Source organism: Hylobates moloch, unplaced genomic scaffold (genome assembly GCF_009828535.3).
Source record: "Hylobates moloch isolate HMO894 unplaced genomic scaffold, HMol_V3 SCAFFOLD_18, whole genome shotgun sequence".
NCBI lineage: Eukaryota > Metazoa > Chordata > Mammalia > Primates > Hylobatidae > Hylobates > Hylobates moloch.
Window position 1 is genome coordinate 61,025,621 of NW_026652293.1, and position 21,914 is coordinate 61,047,534.

A 21,914-nucleotide genomic window follows, 5' to 3' on the forward strand; every position below is an offset into this window, starting at 1 on the left:
GAGGGAGTTAAGGCACCCCGGGCCAGCCCAGTGCCAGCGGGGCCCACTCACACCCGCTATGTTCCTACAGAAGAGCTGCATAGGCATAGTGTCACCCCACACCATCTATATGGGGGGATCTGTACTGGGGCGGCTGGCCTGCCAGGCTCGGCCTGGGGTGGTCAAAGGACAGCGTCACCCGGGGCCTTTGGCACTGGTGTCTACCCTCAATCCTGCAGCATGTCCAGCTGGCCAGTGTGGCTAAGAACTGTGGGGTGACCAAGTTGGGCCTGGCTGACCCAGCCCAGCTGGTCTCAGCCTGGAGGTCTCTAGCCCTTCCAGGGGGATGTTGCTGGCCTTGCCAGCTCCAGACTCTGGGGTCCCCCAGCTATGCTCCCAAGCCGGATCCCTATGTGCCGCCCTTGCCTCCCAATCCGACCCTGGGGCTCAGTGGAGGGGCCTGGGAGCAAGCAGCTAAGTGGTTTCCAGTCCTTCCCGCTCATGGATGAAGAGCATGCCCCTGGGGAGGAGGGAGGTGTGTGACCCTGCAGAAGAGGTGAGGCCCCTCTGCAGCAAGGACAGCTTCAGGCGGGACTGGCCCCTCAGTGCAACCTGGAGGGGCTGCTGAAGGAGAGCTGCATAGGGGTTGGGCGGAAGAGGAGGGAGTAAGGGCGTTCGTTGCCCAGGGCAGAGGGTGCATCTCACCTAGAAGAGGCTCAGAGGGGAGCCTGCCAGGGTGGAGAACCGGTGACCTCGTTGTGCGATAGGCAGAGGAGACACGCATGAGACCGGTGCCCATGATGGGCCTCCTGCACCAGGCCTACCGGGGCTCAGCGAGCCTCCCCTTCTTGGTGTGGGGGACACACAGGCCAGCTGAAGTTTTAGGCCCGAGAGGCAGCAGTGTGTGGGGTAGGAGAAAGGATACTCCCCCGCAGGTAGGGAGTGGCCTACAGTGCACCAGGCAGGTCTGCCTGCCTCAGGGAGGTGCAGCAAAGCTTGTAGGCTGGGAGGAACCGAAAATAGCGGGCACTGGGCGGGAGGGGGCCCTGTCTGGTTGCTAAGGGGTGTAGTTTTGGGACATGTGCTCCAGTAACTGCAGCTGGGGCAGTGGGTCCCTGTAGGTAAGGAGAGGGAAGGAGATGTTCTCAGAGGCTAGAAGAGCCATTTTCAGGTGAGGGTACCAAAACCCAATTGCCCAGAAAGGGGCAAGTCTGCACTGCTGGGCCACGGTGCCATCCGGTGATGCTTCCTCAGGGCGCGGGGAGTGGGGGGGAAATAGGATGTGTGGAGCTGTTGAACTGGGTTCCTCAGGCGGCACGGTGGGGTGCACCCGGGCCTCATTCCAATCCCCACTAAGGCCATCCCCACCTACTCACAGGTCCCCGCCACCACCCTCATGGATCAGCCACAGTTCAGTGGGGCGCCCCGCTTTCTCACCCGGCCCAAGGCCTTCGTGGTGTCGGTGGGCAAGGACGCCACCCTCAGCTGCCAGATAGTGGGTAATCCCACGCCACAGGTGAGTTGGGAGAAGGACCAGCAGCCGGTGGCGGCGGGCGCGCGCTTCCGTCTGGCCCAGGACGGCGACCTCTACCGCCTCACTATCCTGGACCTGGCGCTGGGCGACAGTGGGCAATACGTGTGCCGCGCGCGCAATGCCATAGGCGAGGCCTTCGCTGCAGTAGGCCTGCAAGTGGATGCGGAAGCCGCGTGCGCCGAGCAGGCGCCGCACTTCCTGCTGCGGCCCACGTCCATCCGCGTGCGCGAGGGCTCAGAAGCCACCTTCCGTTGCCGCGTGGGTGGCTCCCCGAAGCCGGCAGTGAGCTGGTCTAAGGACGGGCAGCGCCTGGGTGAGCCCGACGGCCCCCGCGTGCGCGTGGAGGAGCTCGGCGAGGCGAGTGCGCTGCGCATTCGGGCGGCGCGGCCGCGCGACGGCGGCACTTACGAGGTCCGCGCCGAGAACCCGCTGGGCGCCGCCAGCGCCGCCGCGGCGCTCGTGGTGGACTCGGACGCCGCGGACACGGCCAGCCGGCCCGGGACCTCCACGGCCGCGCTCCTGGCGCACTTGCAGCGGCGGCGCGAGGCCATGCGCGCCGAGGGCGCCCCCGCCTCACCGCCCAGCACCGGCACGCGCACCTGCACGGTGACCGAAGGCAAGCACGCGCGCCTCAGCTGCTACGTGACCGGCGAGCCCAAGCCCGAGACGGTGTGGAAGAAGGACGGCCAGGTGGTGACCGAGGGCCGGCGCCACGTGGTGTACGAGGACGCGCAGGAGAACTTCGTGCTCAAGATCCTCTTCTGCAAGCAGTCGGACCGCGGCCTCTACACCTGCACGGCGTCCAACCTCGTGGGCCAGACCTACAGCTCCGTGCTGGTCGTAGTGCGCGGTGAGCTCCTGGGTGCGGGGCGCGCGGACCCAGGCTCCTCCCCAACCCCTGCACCTGGGTCCTTTCGCCCTTGCCGTCTGCTGTTTCCCACCCGCTTCTGTCCGGTCGTGGAATCCAGGGTTGCAGGTGTCCGTTCCTGGTGCGCAAAATGCGGGCGACGCCCCACGACCTGTCCTAATGACCCTCAACCCGCTTTCCCACCCAGTCCCCTGCCCGCCCCGCCCCCTTCGCATGCCACCCCACCCCACGCTACCGCTGGCCCACAGACAGGGGCGAGAGGTGTGAGAGGGGCGGGGCCGCAGGGGATCCCACCTCCTCAGCCCCGCCCTCTCCCTCGCGCTGCTCCCAACCCAACCTCCACCACTCTGCCTTCTGCTCTTCTACTCCCCCGCCCCCCCGACTTCCCGTCTCCTCCCCTGCGCCCTTCCCAACCCTTAGCCCCTCTGCCTTCTGCTCGCTCCTCTCCCCACCCTACTCCTCTACCCTGCACCCTCTCCTTTCCAGCCTCTCAGCCTCTCTGCTCCTGTCCCCTATTCCTTCCCACACCCTCACCTCTGCATCCTCCAGTCTCCTTTCCCGCCCACAATCCCCCAATTTCCTCCTTCCCACCCCACCGTCGTTCTGCACCCTCCGGCCCTGCCCCTCTCACCAGTCTCCTCTCCTGGCAGAGCCCGCGGTCCCCTTCAAAAAGCGGCTGCAAGATCTGGAGGTGCAGGAGAAGGAGTCGGCCACGTTCTTGTGCGAGGTGCCCCAGCCGTCCACTGAGGCCGCGTGGTTCAAGGAGGAGACGCGGTTGTGGGCGAGCGCCAAGTACGGCATCGAGGAGGAGGGCACCGAGCGCCGCCTGACCGTGCGCAATGTCTCGGCCGACGACGACGCGGTGTACATCTGCGAGACGCCAGAGGGCAGCCGCACGGTGGCGGAGCTCGCAGTCCAAGGCAGGCGGGGCGGGGCACAGGGCGGCTTCGGGGAGGTAGCGGGGGCAAGGAGGCCGAGGAGGGAGCGAGGGGGTGGGGAGCCAGGCCGCACGGGCTGGGCGGGCACGGGGGCGGGCAGGGTGCGGACGGACTGGGCTTGCGAGGTACGAGTTGGGACCGGGGCAGGCAGGGGCGGGACTGGGGCGGGAAGGGCAGGTAAGGTGGGGGCGGAGGAGCAAGCTCGGGCGGGGCACGGGCTGGGGATTGGGGGGAAGGGGAGACGGAGTGGGCAGGGGTCTTGCGGGACCGAGCTGGGACTTGGGCCGGCGGGACAGGTAAGGGGTTGCGCGGAGGAGTGAATCGGAGGCAGTTGGGAACCGGGAGACAGGGAGCGAGCGGAGGAGCGAGTCTTGAGCGGGGCGTGCCGGGGCTGGTCTGACCGGCCCGGCTCCCTCCACCCCAGGAAACCTCCTCCGAAAGCTCCCTCGGAAGACGGCGGTGCGCGTGGGCGACACGGCCATGTTTTGCGTGGAGCTGGCGGTCCCGGTGGTCCCCGTCCACTGGCTGCGGAACCAGGAGGAGGTGGTGGCCGGGGGCCGCGTGGCCATCTCTGCGGAGGGCACGCGCCACACACTGACCATCTCCCAGTGCTGCCTGGAGGATGTGGGCCAGGTGGCCTTTATGGCTGGCGACTGCCGGACGTCCACCCAGTTCTGCGTGTCGGGTGAGGGCCTGAGGGTGCTCCCAGGATAGAGTCACTTCCCTGCTGTCTCCCTGGTCCCAGTCCCCTGCCCTCCATTAGCTCAGCTCTCTGGGCTTCAGCCTGCTGCACGGAGGGCCGCGGGGCGAGACCATAGCCCTGGCCCTCCAAGGTTAGGCTCACTGAGCCCCCGCAGTCTTTCAGCTGCAGTCAGAGAAGTGGCTGCAGGTCTGGGGCTGGAGGTTGTGGCCAGTGATCCAGGTCCCCAGAGCAGCCCCAAGAGAGCTGGGGATCCTGTGACACTCCTCCAGGTGATTCCAGACCCCGGGCTCAGGAAGAGGCTCCCAGTAGGTGACCTCTGCCCACCCTCTACACAGCCCCCAGGAAGCCTCCCCTGCAACCCCCGGTGGACCCTGTGGTGAAGGCCAGGACGGAGAGTTCTGTGATCCTCAGCTGGTCCCCACCACCCCATGGGGAACGCCCTGTCACTATCGACGGCTACCTGGTAGAGAAGAAGAAGCTTGGCACCTACACCTGGATCAGGTGCCACGAGGCTGAATGGGTGGCTACACCTGAGCTGACCGTGGCTGATGTGGCGGAGGAGGGGAACTTCCAGTTCCGAGTGTCAGCTCTCAACAGCTTTGGTCAGAGTCCCTACCTCGAGTTCCCAGGGACTGTCCACCTGGGTAAGTGGGGCCTCCCTGTTACAACCTACGGGGCTGCTCACCTGCCCCGGAATCCCCCAGGTCCAGCCTCAGGAGAGGCCAGAGTGGCCTCATGGAGACCTTCTGTGGGGAGGGGGGCTGCCAAGGCCTTGCCCTGGTGCAGTGTCCGTGGTGGGAAGGATAGGTGACCCCACAAAGGGCCCCTGGGAGGCTGCCTGTCTCCAGCAGACCTAGGGGACAGGGTTCCAGGGCTGTCCCACTCTGGTGGGGCTTGTAGGATGCTGGAGGGGTCTCAGGGCAGCTGTACCTTGTCCTTGTTCCTTCATGAGCCTGACTTGTGCTATGGTCGCTCTGTGTACTGGCTGGGCTTTCTGGAGGAGAAACATTTGGGTCTCGGCTCTGTAGGAAGAGGAGGGGAAGGCAGAGACCCCCTCAGCACTCCCTACTCCTCTTTGGCCCCTTTCTGACGCTGCCCGCCCCACAGCCCCCCAGCTGGCCGTGAGGACACCGCTGAAGGCAGTGCAGGCGGTAGAGGGTGGCGAGGTCACTTTCTCCGTGGACCTTACGGTGGCCTCAGCGGGTGAGTGGTTCCTGGATGGGCAGGCCCTGAAGGCCAGCAGTGTGTATGAGATCCACTGTGATCGCACCCGGCACACGCTTACCATCCGGGAGGTGCCCGCCAGCCTGCACGGGGCACAGCTGAAGTTCGTGGCCAACGGCATTGAGAGCAGCATCCGGATGGAGGTCCGGGGTAGGTGGAGGGCCCCAGCTTGCGACCCTGTGCCTCATTTCTCCAGGGTGGGCGGGGTCAGGGCTCCAGGTAGGGCTGCTACAGGTCTGAGGGCCCCAGGACACCCTGTCAGCCTGCAGGTCACCTGGATGAAGCAGGCAGAGTGGTGGGCGTGCGAGGACTCACCCAGGCACTGGTACCTGGTGTCTGGGTGAGGGCCTGGGGCTGCAGGGGTCCTGCTGGGCAGAGCCTCATGTCTGTCTCCCTCCTTTCCTCCTTTCCACCTCCTCCCTCCTCTCTCTTGTTCATCTTCTCCCTTCTGTTTCTTTCCTGCCTCTTTCTGTCTCTGCTGTCCCATGCCTGGCTGTTCCACCTCCGTCTCCCCTGCTTCTCTGGTGTATTTGTGACCTCTGTTCTGCCATTGTCTCCCCTGCCTGCCTCTCCCTCGCTGTCCTCCCATGCTGTTCTCCTGGGTCCCTCCCTTTATCTCTTTCTGTGCTCCGTGTCTGTCTCTCCTTGTTTCCCCTTCCGTCCATTCCCCTCTGTTCACCTTTCTGTGCCCCTCCATCCATTCCCCTCTGGCCATGCATACCCGGCCCCCAGCGGCACCAGGGCTGACTGCCAACAAGCCGCCAGCCGCAGCTGCCCGGGAGGTGCTGGCTCGGCTGCACGAGGAGGCGCAGCTGCTGGCTGAGCTGTCAGATCAGGCTGCGGCTGTGACGTGGCTGAAGGATGGTCGTACACTGCCCCCAGGCCCCAAGTATGAGGTGCAGGCATCGGCCGGGCGGCGGGTGCTCCTTGTGCGAGATGTGGCCCGGGACGATGCAGGCCTCTACGAGTGCGTCAGCCGCGGGGGCCGCATCGCCTACCAGCTGTCCGTGCAAGGTGGGGGCAGCTGGCAGCCTCCGCGGGGTTCTCTGACTTTGTGGGGAGGGTGAGGGACAGGGCAGTGGTGGTGAGCCCAGCTTGGTAGTGGGAGGGACTCCATAACTGGGTGGTTGCTCCAGTGGGCACAAGTCCCAAGGTTAGAGTCAGCAGGCCCAGCTGGCTGCTTGCCCAAGCAGGGTCCCTCTGGCCTGGTGAGCCTGGGTGTCCTGTGTGGTCCCAGAAGCCGGAGCAGCTCCAGCTTGTGAGCACTGTGGCCGAGTTCTTGCTCAGGCCCTCTGCAGCCCCTGACCCACCCTGTGTCCTGCAGGCCTCACGTGCTTTCTGCACAAGGACATGGCGGGCAGCTGTGTGGATGCCGTGGCTGGGGGCCCGGCGCAGTTTGAGTGTGAGACCTCCGAAGCCCACGTCCCCGTGCACTGGTACAAGGATGGCATAGAGCTGGGCCACTCCGGTGAGCGCTTCTTGCAGGAGGATGTGGGGACGCGGCACCGGCTGGTGGCAGCCACAGTCACCAGGCAGGATGAGGGCACCTATTCCTGCCGTGTGGGCGAGGACTCTGTGGACTTCCGGCTCCGCGTCTCTGGTGAGCACGCTCTATGTGCACGCGTCCGGGCCCATGCGGGGTGGGGAGCAGGTCCGGCTGCCTCCAGCAGAGCAGGATTGACCTTCCTGACCCTTCTTTTCTCCAGCAAATGGTTGAGGGTGTCAACTGAAAAAAAAATCAAGGTTTTAAAAGAATTAGTTTTATTCAGAAGGCTCGAGGATTGCGGTCCAGGAGGGTCTTTCAGACTTTCTGTTAAGCTGCTACAAAGCAGAGTTTCAGCCTGCAGCTCATACATAGGTGGGGAAGGCTCTGCAGCTGCTCAGAAGGTACCTTTAGAGCCAGAGCTCCTCACAGCCTGGGTGCACCTGGTTACAGATGACAGAGGCACAGTCATGAATACTGCCAGACGTCATCTCACGTGCAGGGATAAGAAGAGGCCAGCACCATTGAACTTACCTTTCCCAAAATTGCCATACTTCAGGCAAGAGTCATGGGAACATGCGCTCTGTCCCCCAGGGCTGTTCTCATTCACTGGGCCAGGATTGGTGAATTCTGCTGGCAGACCAGGATGAGCAAACACAGCTTCCTATGTTTGCTGCCTTGTCCCAGGGGACATTTGCTTCTCTGTTTGGGAAAAGAAATGACATGAAAAACTAAAGTTTACATGGATAAAGAATCTAAATGTAGAAAATAAGAAAAGATAACATGAAGGAAATTGTGGAAAGTGGATGTGGACCTGGTTTTTTTAGGCGTTAGGAGAATCTTTTCCATCTGCACCTGGGCCTCTGTCTCCTGTTGTGTCTCGTCCTCGCCGCCAGGGCTCACTCACAGCTCTGCAGACGCTTTTGTGTACTGTGTGTTTGTGGGCCAGGCCTAGGGCTGGCACTTCATTTAAAATGTGTTTTTATTTTATTTTGTATTTTATTTATTTTATTATTTTATTTTTTTTGAGACAGGGTCCGCCCAGGCTGGGGTTCAGTGGTGCCATCTCGGCTCACTGAAGCCTCAACTTCGCAGATTCAAGCAATCCTCCCACCTCAGCCTCCCAAGTACCTGGGACCATAGGTGTGCACTATCAAGCCCAGCTAATTTTTGTATTTTTTGTAGAGATGAGGTCTTGCTATGTTGCCCAGGCTTGTCTCAAGCAATCCTCCCAGCTCAGCCTCCCAAAGTGCTTGGGCCAAAAATGTTTCTAAAGCCCTTCTCTTGGTTTTTAAGATGAGGGGACTGAGGTTGAGCAGAGCCACAGACTGGAGTGTCTTTGACAGATTAAGATTTGAATGTAGGTGGCTCTGAGCCCTCGCTCTTTCTGGAAGCCTCCTGGGCTCAGAGATGTTGGCTGGGAGGCTGAAGGAGGAACACAGAGGGCTTCTCAAGGAGCATGGCTGCCGGGCCTCCATGGGCCAGGTCCCGCTCACAGACCCCACAACAGGGAAGGCCCCAAGGCCAGGCTCTGGAAAACTATCCTGCTGGCTTCCATGGGGAAGTATGTGGACGTTTAACATATGAAAGTTTAAAAATCATGCCAGCCCAGCCCTCCTAACTTTCACAGTCCAATGGCCAATTCATCCACAATGTAGAACACACCCTGTGCCTGCTCTCTGTTGTTTGAGTAATCAGGGGAGTGTCTGTGAGGCTGAACCCTCTCTCTGTCTTGGTCCACGTGATGGCCCGTGTCCATAGGTGGTGGACCTCCAGGACAGGCAGGAGTTTAGGGGAGAGAGAGACAGCATGCTGGGTCTGCGAAGGACACTCGGGCCACCAGGCCCTATTGACAGCTTCTTGTAGGCACACGCTCTGCCCTCCTGGCGCATGCCAGGGCCCTCACTGGGCAGGAGTTGGGCATCGCAGCTGCCTGTGCGTGGGAAGAGCTACGCCTGAGCACACGGACCACAGAGGAGCCCGTGGCAGGACTGCGTGCCTGGGGTACAGAATCTGATAACCTGAACCAGGCCCTGCAAACCTCACTTGGAAGGGCCTCTGACCCCACCGCCCCCCCTTATCCATCCCAGAGCCCAAGGCGGTGTTTGCCAAGGAGCAGCCGGCGCACAGGGAGGTGCAGGCCGAGGCGGGGACCAGCGCCACGCTGAGCTGCGAGGTGGCCCAGGACCAGACGGAGGTGACGTGGTACAAGGACGGGAAGAAGCTGAGCTCCAGCTCGAAAGTGCGTATGGAGGCCGTGGGCTGTACGCGGAGGCTGGTGGTGCAGCAGGCGGGCCAGGCAGACGCCGGAGAGTACAGCTGTGAGGCCAGAGGACAGAGGGTCTCCTTCCACCTGGACGTTGCAGGTGAGTCCCTAGTGGCACGGTCAGCACCTGTCCAGGCGGTGGAGCGTGTGCTGCACTGGCACTCAGCGCCCCTGCCCCTCTCTGCGTCACCTGTTCCTGGCCTGTAAGGGATGGCTGTGCTGCCCGCAGTGGTTCTGTTAGAAAATCCAGCATTCTTGTGCACACCCACAGAGCACTGTGCTGCACTAGCCAGGATCCCTCGTATGTTTATTCAGAAGCCTGTTTTCTGCTCCTGGTTGAGACCTTGCACAGACCTGTGGCTTTTGTCTTTGTTCTGAGGGAGCTTCAGTTGTGCCTTCTGTTTAGGGCACTGCAGTCTCAGCTGACCATGGAGTCTCCTCTCCCTTGGGGACCCTTAGTGTGTCCCCTCTGCTCCCAGACTCAGCACGTGGGGACGGCGTTCCTTGTCTTCCCCTCCTGGCTGCACTACTACCTGCAGCTTCTGCCTCTAGAGTAGAAGGAACCAGGAAGGTGCTGGAAACTCACGCTTGATTGGAGTTGCCTTAAGATGACCTTGTGTGGGCCCTGCCAGGGCTTTAGAGTGAGCCCCCCAGGTGGGTTCGTCGGCAGCCCCATCACCTGCCCCTGAGGGTCCACATGCCTGTGCCCTGCCGAGGTCATGCTTTCCTCCGGGCCACCTCGTTCTCTTCCTCTGCTTCCTAAAACACCAGACATCTTCATCTTCTTCCTGCGGAGGACGCTGGGACCTCTGGGCAGTCCTGTCGCTCCTGCAGACCCCTCCTGCTGCCTCGGCTCAGCCCGATCCTGGCTGAGGAAGCCCTGTGCATCTGTCGCCTGCGTGATTCGGGGAGGCCTCTGGCCGCTCCCCCCTTAGTGTTCAGGGTTTTTGGTGGGAGGCAGAATGCCCCTGTGGTTGGCGACCAGCTCTGGGACAGCTTTGGCACCACTCCCCGTGGAGTAAATGAACCCACCCCTGCCCATCTCAAGCTCCACATGTGGCTTTGCTGAGTTTGGGGTTGGGAAAGACGGTGGTGGCTCTCAGGAGTATGTGAGCAGCTCTGGCTGCTGTGGTGCCTTGGTGACTACAGGTGCTCCGTGTGTCCCCTGGAGGTGCTGGTCTTGATTGTAGGAGGAGCAGCCCTCTCCTCTCGGTGCTCCATGGGTGGGGGATGGGATGCAGGGATGCAGCATGTCCCTGTCCAGCGAGGTCTTTCCCGAGACCCTCCTCCGTAGCTGCCATGCTACTGTGGCTGCTACCCTGTGTGCAGGGAGAGGGTCAAATCAGCAAAACTGTTTTTTTTTTTTTTTTTTTTTTTTGGTAATTTTTTGTTGGTTTTTGCTTTTTGCTAACTTCTTTCAAGATTTGTCTCTCCTCCCGGCTTCCTATGTTAGAGTATCATATCTACTTTGTCTTGGTGCCTGAGCTAAAATTTCCAGTGTAATATTTGATTGCACATATAAAGTTGTTTTTGTTATCATGAAATTAAGGAAGCTCTGGTGCCAACAGTTTTTTTGTTTTGTTTTGAGACAGAGTCTCATTGTGTCACCCAGGCTGGAGTGCAGTGGTGTGATCTTGGCTCACTGCAGCCTCAACCTTTTGGGTTCAGGTGATCTTCCCGACTTGGCCTCCTGAGTTGCCGGAACCACAGGCATCTGCCACCACACGTGGTTATTTTTTAAGAATTTTTTTGTAGAGATGGGGTCTTGCTGTGTTGCCCAGACTGGTCTTGAACTCCTGGCCTCAAGCAGTCCCTCTGCCTCGGCCTCCCAAAGTGCTGGGATTACAGGTGTGAGCCACTGCACCTGACCTACAATTTTTTTTTCTTTTTGAGGTGGAGTCTTACTCTGTTGCCCAGGCTGGAATACAGTGGCGCAGTCTCAGCTCACTGCAACCTCTGCCTCCTGGGTTCAAGCGATTCTCCTGCCTCAGCATCCCGAGTAGCTGGGATTACAGGCACCCACCACCATGCCCAGCTAATTTTTTTATTTTTTATTTTTAGTAGAGACAAGGGTTTCGCCATGTTTGCTAGGCTGGTCTCAAACTCTTGACCTCAAATGATCCGCCCACCTCGGCTTCCCAACGTGCTGGGATTACAGGCATGAGCCACTGTGCGTGGCCCAACAATTTTTTAATAATGACATTTGAGATGTAATTAAGTGTATCATTTGAGGGATTTTGGAAAATGTAGATACCGTGCACCACCATGTCTGCGTCAAGGCACTGAGCATCTCTGTCCCTCTAGAAAGTTCCCTCATACAGTCCACCCTCCACTCTGCCCCAGGCAGCTGCTGCCCTGATTCTCTCCCCATAGGTCAGTTGTGCCTTGTCTTTCTTCTTTCTTTCTTTTTTTTTTTTTTTGAGATGGAGTCTCACTCTGTCTCCCAGGCTGGAGTGCAATGGTGCAATCCCAGCTCACTGCAAGCTCCGCCTCCCGGATTCACACCATTCTTCTGCCTCAGCCTCCTGAGTAGCTGGGACTACAGGCGCCCGCCACCATGCCTGGCTAATTTTTTGTATTTTTAGTAGAGACAGGGTTTCGCTGTGTTAGCCAGGATGGTCTCGATCTCCTGACCTCCTGATCCGCCTGCCTCGGCCTCCCGAAGTGCTGGGATTACAGGTGTGAGCCACCATGCCTGGCCCAGTTCTGTCTTTTCTAGAACGTCATTGAAATGTTCAGAAACCCACCCTCTACAAAATGACTTGAAATGGGACATCAAATGTATAAAGAACTTTGAAAAAAGGGATTGCCTAGGGACCAAAAAATAAGAGGGAACTGTAGGATGGGTGCAGTGGCTCACACTTGTAGTCCCAACACTTTCGTGGGCCAAGGAGGGAGGATCAGTTGAGCCAGAAATTTCAAGACTAGCCTGGGCAACATAGTGAGACCCCGCCTTTACAAAACATAAAAAAGTAGAATAATAATAATAATAATAAAACACAAAAGAATGACTGGGTGAAGTTGGGATCTGCATGTACCTTGCAGTACCATAGAGCAGTCAAAACGAGCAGGAGCACAGGGCTGTGCATTGCAGCTGAAGAAGGGCGATTGACGCATGTGGCGTTGTGCTGGAAAAGCAGGTTACAAAGCACAGCATGACGTTATGTGTTTAGTGGTTAACAACACGCAGTGGCAGCAACACACGGCAGCTGTGGTTTGTCTCCTGCCTGGAATCTCCGGAGATGCTCTTCTTAGCGTGCCACACACCTCACCTGTGTGAATCCTCGGTCATTCTATTTCAGACAGCAGGAAGTCGATGCACAGAGGTGAAGTCACTTTGTCCAAGGTCACACAGTGGGTAAACGGTTGAGCAGAGCAGCCTGACTTGCACATTCACCCTCAATAAACACACGTACTGAGATATAATAAAAGGAGATTCCAAAACCAGGATTCAGGCTGGAGTTACCTCTGAGGGGCTGGGAACTAGTGGTGATGGCGTTCTTCTTTCTTCACCAGGTGGGGAGTCTGTGGGTGTTCATTGTATTGGTTTTTTCTTTATTTTCTGCATATTCTTTCTTACCCACTGATCAACAGCATGTACATATTGTTTAGAAATAGGAAGGCAGAACCCAGGGGAAAAATGAAAGGACTTTAAACTGGAGTTTCTGCAGAGCGAAGTAGGGTGTGGGGACAGGTGGAGGGGTAGGGCATGGTGCGTTTTGGTGTGTTTTAGCTTATGTTTTTTTTTGTGGTATTCTAGTTTTTAATACTATTTTGTCTGCATGTGTATTTGTAGCTAGTTAATGGGCACAGATAGCACCCAAAGAGAAAACTGTTCTGATTTCATTTATTCAGAGTTCAAAGACAGGTTCTACGGTTAGGAATGAGAATGGTGGTCGCTTTTGTGGGGGAGGTAGCTGGGAACTGTGTGGGTGTGGGGTGTGGGTTACACAGGTGCACATAGCTGTCAGAACTCATAGAATTGTGCACCAGATCTGTGCATATCACTGTGCGTACATGTTTGTGCATATCACTGTGTGTACATGTTATCCTAGTTAAGAGGTAGCGTAAGAGATTTTTGTTTTTAGAGACAGGATTTTGTTCTGTTGCCCAGGCTGGAGTGCAGTGGTGCAGTCATGGCTTACTGCAACTTTGACCTCTCAGGCTCAAGCAATCCTCCCACCTCAGCCTCCTGAGGAGCTGGGCACTTGCATACCACCATGCTTAGCTAATTTTTAAATTTTTTTGTAGATACAGGGTCTCACTATGTTGTCTTGGCTGGTCTTGAACTCCTGGGCTCAAGCAGTCCACCCAGCTTGCCCTCCCAAAGTGCCAGGATTACAGGTGTGAGCCACTGTGCCTGGCCTCATAAGCAATTTTTCGATGTATGAGTTTCCTCTCTGTGTTGAGAGAAACCCCAGGCAGGTACAGGGCAGCTCTGGCTTTAGTGCAAACCAGGGGAGAAGTGGCCAGGGGATGGTCTGTTTGGGTCATGGTTTTGTGGGAGAGAGGTTCCCACATCTCCTGGGATTTTCAGCGTGAACCCAAGAGGGTGTCTGTGTTTGCTATTTCTCCAGGCTTTCTGGGTTCTCAGGCAGAGTTTTTATAAGTGCTGAGGGCATGATGTGGGCATTCCACACAGTACCAGCAGCTTTTTCTTTCAAAGGGGCACTCTGCCAGGGTGGTGCTTTTTTCTAAGGCGTTACAGAATGTTTGGACTCCAGAGTATCTGCTGCATGTTGCTGATGGGCCTTGGGAAATTCTTCCCTGTGCTGATGCTTGAAGCTTCCAATATGCGTTCTCTCTTACTCAAACCCATGTCCAGCTGGCAGTTGGCGAGGCCACTGTTCATGGGCCACAGACAGCCCGTCATCAGTGGGCTCCAGCCTGAGCAGCCTCTGCATCTGAAACTTCAGTTTCTGTGCTCTGGAGTCTCTGACTGTGCATCCTTCTCTGTCCATCCCCAGAGCCGAAGGTGGTGTTTGCCAAGGAGCAGCTGGCACGCAGGAAGCTGCAGGCAGAGGCAGGAGCCAGTGCCACACTGAGCTGCGAGGTGGCCCAGGCCCAGACGGAGGTGACGTGGTACAAGGATGGGAAGAAGCTGAGCTCCAGCTCGAAAGTGTGCATGGAGGCCACAGGCTGCATGCGCAGGCTGGTTGTGCAGCAGGCAGGCCAGGCGGATGCAGGGGAGTACAGCTGTGAGGCTGGGGGCCAGCGACTCTCCTTCCATCTGGACGTCAAAGGTCAGTTGATCGAGCAGACATTTGAGCATCTCATGGGAGCAGGCCTGGGGGCAGTGTTTCAGCATAGGCTGGGACAGTGCTTGGCGGCCTCCTAAGGGCCTGTTTCAGGTAGTTATCTGCTGCTGTATAACAGATCACTCCAAACTTAGAGGCCTGAAAGAATGATCAGTTTACCTCTCACCATTCTGCAGGTTGAGAATTTGGTCAGGGCTCAGCAGGGGTGGCTCATCTGTATTTCATGTGGTGTTGGCTGGGGCTGGGGGATCTGACTGGCCTCATTGGTGCAGTCCAAGCTGAGGTCCAAGCTGGGATGGCTCCAGTGTATGGGGGATGGCCAGGACGATGGACCTGTCTCTTCTTGTGGTGTCCTCTGGCCTCACTTCCATGTCTGCAACCTCACTCTTTCCTCCATGGTTGCTGTCTTTCTGGACTTCTTTCCATGGTGACTGGATTCTTCTCCTAGGGAATGGTAGAAACTATGAGGCTTGTTAAGCTGGGTTCTCGGGACTCCCAGAGTGTTACTTTCCCCCATGTTCTGTTGCTCAAAGCTAAGCATAAGGCCAGCCTAGTCTGCAGGAACTAGGGTGTAGAGAAGTAGACCCTACTGTCAGTGGGGGAGTGGCATGTCCTGTTGTAGAACATTGTGCACCCAGGGTGTCTTGACTCATCACAACCTTTTTAACAGTCTATCACAAGGACATGGGATCTGTTTGATTCTCTGCCATCCTGAACATGTTACCTTTTTCTTTCGAATGCTTGCCTCATGGTCACAAGGTGGCTTCCATAGCTCCAGCCATCATGTTCAAGATGGGAAGATGTGGAAAGGGTGTGTATTAGTGTTTTGTTTTCTGCTTATTTTTAAAACTGCTTTGTAACAAATCATCACCAACTTAGTGGCTTAAAACAATGCTCACTGAGTAGCTCACAGTTCTGTAAGTCAGAAGTGCAGGCATGGTGTGCCTGGGTTCTCTGTTCAGGGTCTCAGAAGCTGAAGTCAGGTGCCTGCTGATTAGTTCTCTTGGTTCCTATTTCCAGCTTACCCAAGTTGTTGGCAGAATTCAGTTCCTTGCAAATGTGGGTCTGTGAGCTCATGGGTCTGAGGCCCTATTTCTTGGCTGGCTGTCAGCCAGGGAGCTGCTGTCAGATCCTAGAGGCCACCTCATTCTTTGCCATGTGGCCTTCATCATCAGGCCAGTAATGGATAATCTCCCTTGTGTCAAGTCACTCTCAGACTTCAAATCTCTTTTGTCAGGGAAGAGACCCCTCCCATTTATGGCCTCACCTGATGAGGTCCAGCTCACTCAAGATCATCTTCCTTTGGAGGAACTTAAAGTCAACTGATTTGAGACCTCATTCCATCTGCAGGCTTCCTTCACAGCAGCACCTAGATTTAGTGTTTGGGCATTCTTAGAATTCTGCCTCCCTCATTGTGGATGTTTCTGGCTGTCTCTTCTGTTTGGAAAACAAAAACTTTTCTTGAAGTCGTGAGTACATCAACCCCCATGCCTCCCTGACTTGGTGGGGGTCTTGCAAGACCATGCTCAGCTCCAGGTAGCCTGGAGAATGTACCCCTGGCCTTATAGCCTTGGCAGGGGGATGTGGAGGAGGAGGAGGTGGACCTGGGATGGGAGAAGCTGGCCTGGGACTGGCCCCACAGCCCATACCCCACAGCCTGGGTTTCCACCCCTTTCTGAGGCAGGCTGGCGGCAGGATCGGTGCGTGTGTAGGGTCAAACTGCCGCGTGTGTCTCATTCCCGTCTGTCTGCTGAGTGACCTTGGGTGAGTTGTTGATGTTGTGTCATCCCCAAATTCACATCCACCTGGAACCTCGGAATGGGGCCTCATTTGGAAACAGGGTCTTTGCAGATGTAATTAAGTGAGGCACCTTGTGATGAGGTCATGGACTAGGGTGGGCCCTGAATCCAGTGACAGTGTCCTTAGACAGACCAGGAGACACACACAGAGGAGGCAACCATGGGAGATGGAGGCTGACACTGGAGTGATGCGGCCACAAGCCCAGAGACGCCGGGAGCCCCCAGGAGCTGGGAGAGGTAGGGTGGGTCCTCCCCTAGAGCTTCCTGAGGGAGCACAGCCCTGCTACACCTTGATCTCAAATTTCTGGCCTCCAGAACTGTAAGAGGATGATTTTCTGTCATTCTGAGCCACTTAGCTTGTGGTGAGCTTTTACGGCAGCCCCCAGAAACTCAGACAGTTGGCCTCTCTGTGCCTCAGTTTCCTCATCTGTAACATGGGAGTCGTGATTGTGGCGTCTGGGGACTGTGCTTGTGCAGGGCACTGTGAATTATAGCTGCTGGGATTGGGTTTTGGGGGATAAATAGGTCAAGGAAGGAGGGCAGGGCCAGCTTGGTGGTGTAGACACTGGCTAGCCTTCACCCCAGAGGGCCGTGGTGCAGGGTGGGAGGGGACAGAGGTGTGCCAGGCTGCAGGAGCTCAGAGGCACTAGCTGCCAGCAGAGTGGGTACCAGGGTCTCCGGAAAGGTCTCAGTGGCAGTGGCTCATCCAGCCTGCTTCCCTGTCTGTAAAACGCGGATCCCAAAGTGCACCCGGCTCTGAGGGCAGGAGAGGGGATTAACATGAGATGGTGCTTGGCAGGGGTGCACTAATTGCTTCATCCCATCTTCCTGCTGCTGTTTTTATCCCTGGGGTGACACACGACTCAGACACTAGGGGGCCCAGGCTTGCACATCTGCGGGCTCTGTCACATTGGTGCTCCAGGGAAAGAAGCAGACAATGTCTGCAGCGTGGGCCAGGGGTCCTGTGTGGCCACACAGAGGAATGCTGATGCTTAGCAAGTGCCTCAGTCCATGAGGGCTGCTAGAGCAGAACACCATAGCCTGGGTGGCTCAGAAACCACGGAAGTGTGAAGTGTGCTGCTTGCAGCTCTGGAGGTCAGAAGTCCAAGAGCAAGGTGCCAGCAGATTCCGTGTCTGGTGAGGCCGCTTTCTGGTTCATAGATGGTGCCTTCTCACTGAGTCTTCACAGTGGAAGGGGCAAGGGAGCTTTTGAGGTCTCTTTTATAAGGGCATTTATCTCATTCATGACCCAAGTGTCTCCTAAAGGCTCCTCCTCCTAACACCATGACCTTGGGGATAAGGATTTCAACGTGGGAATTTTGGGGGCCACAGACATTGCAACCATAGCAGTGAGAATGGGGGAGCTAGGTTTTGTGATGCTCTCAGGGTTTTACCCCAAAGGCAGGACTTGCAGGCTAGTGTGTCCTCTGTGTAAGTGCTTTTGTTAAATTGACTTCTTAACATATTGTATCACGCCTGTCTGCTGTTCTTGGAATGTTGTGTCCCCTCCACAGTTCATGTTGAAACTTAGTCCCCTGAGCAACAGTGTTAAGAGGGGGCCTTTGGGAGGTGATTAGGCATCGAAGGCTCCACCCTCGTGAATGGATGAGTACCCCTAGATTATAAAAGGGCGAGTTCACCACTTCCATCCTGTCTCGCATGTGAGACACAGCAATAATGCGCTGTCTTGGAAGCAGAGAGCAGCCCTCACCAGGCAGCTGAACCTGCCGGCACCTTTTCATTTGTTTGCTTTTTGAGACAGGGTCCTGCTCTGTCACCCAGACTGGAGTGCAGTGGTGTGACCACGACTCACTGCAGCCTCGACCGCCTGGGCTCAAGCAATCCTCCTGCCTCAGCCTCCTGAGTAGCTGGAACTACAGGCACGTGCCACCATACCTGGCTAATATTCTCAATTTTTTGTTTGTAGAGATGGGGTCTTGCTATGTTGCCCAGGCTGATCTCAAACTCCTGGGCTCAAGCAATCCTCCCACCTCAGCTTCCCAAAGTGCTGGGATTACAGGAATGAGCCACTGCACCAGACCTGATTGATTTTTTAAAGTACGTAATTCAAGTAACATAAAATTCACCCTTTTACAGTGTACGATTTGCTGGTTTTTAGGTTGCATAACCACACCACAGTCTAATTCCAGAACATTTTCATCAACCCTAAAAGAAACTCTATGCCCCTTCATAGTCACTCCCCATTCCCCTTCCCCTCAGCACTTAGCAACCACTAACGTGCTTTTTGTCTCCCTGGATTTGCCTGTTCTGGACATTTCATTTAAACAGAATCATATAATATGTGGCCTTTTATGTCTGTGTTTTTTTTACTGGGCATGATGTTTTCAAGGCTCATCATGTTGTAACATGTATCAGTACTTCCTTTTCATAGCTGAGTCACATTCCATTGTATGAACAGATCACATTTTGTTTATCTATGCATCAGTGGACAGGCATTTGAATTGTTCCCACTCTGGCAACTATACATAATGCTGCTATAAACATTTGTATGCAGGCTTTGTGTGAATGTATGTTGTCAGTTCTCTTGAGTAGATACCTAAAGAGTAGGGTTGCCAGGTCATACGATAATATTATTTGCCTTAGTGAGGAACTGTCAGACTGTTTTCTAGAGTGGCTGCACCATTTTACATTCTTCAATCAGCAATGTATGAAGGTTCCAGTTTCTCTACATCCTCACCAACTCTTCTTGTTTTCCATTTATTTATTTATATTTTATTTATTCTTTTTTTAGAGTCGGGGTCTCACTCTATTGCCCAGGCTGGAATGCAGCGGTGTGATCATGGTTCACTGCAGCATTGAACTCCCAGGATCAAGCAATCCTCCCATCCCAGCCTCCTGAGGAGCTGGGACTACAGGTGTGCACCACCACACCCAGCTAATTTTTGTATTTTCAGTAGAGATGGGATTTCACCATGCTGGTCTTGAACTCCTCACCCCAAGTGATCCACCCACCTCAGCCTCCCAAAGTGCTGGGATTACAGGTGTGAGCCACCATGCCCAGCCATGATGCTAGACCTTTTTTTTAGATAAATGATTTGCAAATATTTTCTTTCATTCTTTTTTTGATTATGTCTTTTGCTGCATGAAGCTTTTAATTTTGATAAAGTTTAGGCTGGACATAGTGATGTGTGCCTGTAATCCCAGCTACTTGGGAGGCTGAGGTGGGAGGATTGCTTGAGCCCAGGAGACTGAAGCTGCAGTGAGCTATGTTTGCACCACTTTACTCCAGCCTGGGCAACAGAGTGAGACCCTGTCTAAAAAAAAATTTTTTTTAAAATAAAGCTTAATTTATGCGCTTTTGTTGCTTGTGTGTTAGGTGTCATTTCTAAGAAATCATTGCCCAATCCAAGGTCATGAGATATACACCTCTGTTTTCTTCTAAGATTTTAGTAGTTTTAGCTGTTACATTTAGGGCTTTGATCCATTTTAAGTTAATTTTTGAATATGATGTGAAATAGTGGTCCAGCTTCATAATTTGCATGTGGAAATGCAGTCGTCCTAGCATCATTTGTTGAAGACATTTTTCTCCATTGAATTTTCTTGGCACCCTTGACCATGAATGAAAAGGGTTTATTTCAGATTCTCAATTCTGTTCCATCATTTCTAAGTTTATCTTTATGTCAATACCACAGTCTTGATTACCATATCTTTGTAGTAAGTTTTGAAATCAGAAAGTGTGAGTTTTCCAACTTTGTGTGTTTTCAAGATTGTTTTGGCTATTCAAGGTCTACTGCATTTACATGTGAATTTTAGAATCAGCTTTTCAAATTTTGGAAAAAAGGTAGGTGGGATTTTGATAGGGTTTTCATTGAATGTGTAGATCAATTTGGAGAGTATTGCTGTTTCTTCTAATCCATGAGTATGGGATACATTTCTGTTTATCTGGGTCTTTTAAGATTTCTTTCAGTGGTGTTTTCTAATTGTCAACATATAAAGTTTGCAGTTCCTCTGTAAATTTATTGCTAAGTAGTTAATATTTTGGATGCTACTGTCCATGGAACTGTTTTCATAATTTCAGTTTTGGAGTGCCATTGCTAAGGTACAGAAATAGAATTGACTTTTGTATATTGGTCTTTTATCCTGCAACCTTGTTGAACTTGCTGATTAGCTCTAATATTTCTTTTGTGGATTCCTGAGGATTTTCTGTACACAAGATCGTGCTATCTCTGAATAGAGACAGTTTTACTTCCTAATTTGGGACGTTTCTTCTTTTTAAAGTGTAGGCATTTACAGCTGTGCATGTCCCCCGAGCAGTGCTTTCACTGCATCCTGAAGTTTGGTATGTTGTGTTTTCATTTTCATTCATCTTAAAGTATTTTCTAATTTTTGTTTTAATTTTTTTTTTAAAAGTGTGTTGCTTTATTTCCACATATTTGTGTATTTTCCAGTTTTCTTTCTGTTTTCTAGCTTTATTCCATCATGGTCAGAGAAGATACTTTGCCTGACTTCAACTTTTAAAAATGTATTGACACTTATTTTGTGGCCTAATAGATGGCCTATCCTGGACAGTGTTCCATACACACTGGAGGAAAATGTGTATTCTTCTCCTGTTGATTGGAATATTCTATGTAGTCTCGTGTTGATTGGAATATTCTATAGAGTGTTCCCTGTGGGGGATAGGTTCCAGGACTCCTGTAGATACCAAAGTCCATAGATCATCAAGTTCCTTATATAGAATGATGTAGTATTTGCATATAACCTACGCATATCCTTCCTTATATTTTAAATCATGTCTAGATTACTCATAGTACCTAATACAATGTAAATGCTGTATAAATAGTTGTTATACTGTATTTATAAAAATTTATATTACTTTATTGTTGTGTCATCATTTTTTTTCCAGAATATTTTTGATCCTCGGTTGGCTGAATCCGCACACGTGTAACCTGTGAATTTGGAGGGCTGACTGTATGAATCAGTTAGGTCTAGTTGATTTATAGCATTGTGCAAGTCCTCTTGGTTTTAATAGATCTTTTTTCTAGTCATTCTGTCTATTATTGAAAGTGGGGTATTGAAGTCTCTAATATTGTAGACATTTTTTCTTTCTTTAATTCTGTTGATTTTTGCTTCTCATATATTGCCCTCTGCTTTAGGTGAGTATATGTTTATAATTGTGATATCTTATTGAGAGATTGGCCCTTTCACAGTGTGTAGTGTTGTTTGTTTCTTCTGGCGGTTTGGTTTTGGGGTCTGCCTTGCCTGGTGTTTGGGAGCCATTCCTGCTCTCTTTTGGCTGCTATGGTTTATGGAGCATCTTCGAGCCCTCCACCTGTTTGCGTCTTTGGCTCTAAAGTGTATGTCTTATAGATAGATGGATAATGACTTTTTAATTAAGAATTAGTTTTATAATTGAGCTGAAACTCATATACCATACAGTTAACCATTTTGAAGTGTATACTTCAGTGGCATTTAATGCATTCTCAATGTTGTGCAACCACCACCTCTGTCTAGTTTCAAAATTTTTCATCAGAAATTTTTCACCAGAACACCCCATAGTCATTGGGTTATTACTTTACACTCTTCCCTCCCCCCATCATCTGGCCACCCTGCATTTTGCTCGTTGTCTCTGCAGATTCGTTTGTTCTGGATACTTCATGTAATAGAAATCATGCAATATGTGTACCTTGTATCTGGTTCTTTTACTTTGTGTAAACTTTTCAAGATTCCTCCAAGTTGTGCATAACATGTTCCAGTGCTTCATTACTTTTTATGGCTGAATAATGTTCCATTGGATGTATATATCACAGCATATCACAGATGCTGTTAATTTTTGTTGCTGTTTCTGTTGCTTTTGTTTGTGTATGTTTAGTGACTTTTCTGAACTAATTCTGTAAAGCCTAT

General features: G+C 53.6%; 1 protein-coding gene across 2 annotated transcripts in view; it reads left to right on the forward strand.

Annotated features, from left to right (window-relative positions):
- Positions 1 to 695: 695 nt before the first annotated feature.
- Positions 696 to 21,914, forward strand: part of OBSCN (obscurin, cytoskeletal calmodulin and titin-interacting RhoGEF) — a 168,297-nt gene continuing 147,078 nt past the window's right edge. The window contains exons 1-9 of one of the 2 annotated variants that reach the window (XM_032136250.2): positions 696 to 2,363; positions 3,032 to 3,301; positions 3,744 to 4,004; positions 4,358 to 4,666; positions 5,130 to 5,396; positions 5,979 to 6,260; positions 6,571 to 6,846; positions 8,820 to 9,095; positions 13,963 to 14,238. In XM_032136250.2, coding sequence (XP_031992141.1) covers positions 1,376 to 2,363; positions 3,032 to 3,301; positions 3,744 to 4,004; positions 4,358 to 4,666; positions 5,130 to 5,396; positions 5,979 to 6,260; positions 6,571 to 6,846; positions 8,820 to 9,095; positions 13,963 to 14,238 — 3,205 coding nt within the window. In that variant the 5' untranslated portion in view covers positions 696 to 1,375. Of the gene's footprint in view, positions 2,364 to 3,031; positions 3,302 to 3,743; positions 4,005 to 4,357; positions 4,667 to 5,129; positions 5,397 to 5,978; positions 6,261 to 6,570; positions 6,847 to 8,819; positions 9,096 to 13,962; positions 14,239 to 15,012; positions 15,065 to 21,914 lie in introns of those variants that run through there. The other variant, XM_058430481.1, reaches the window with a different exon arrangement.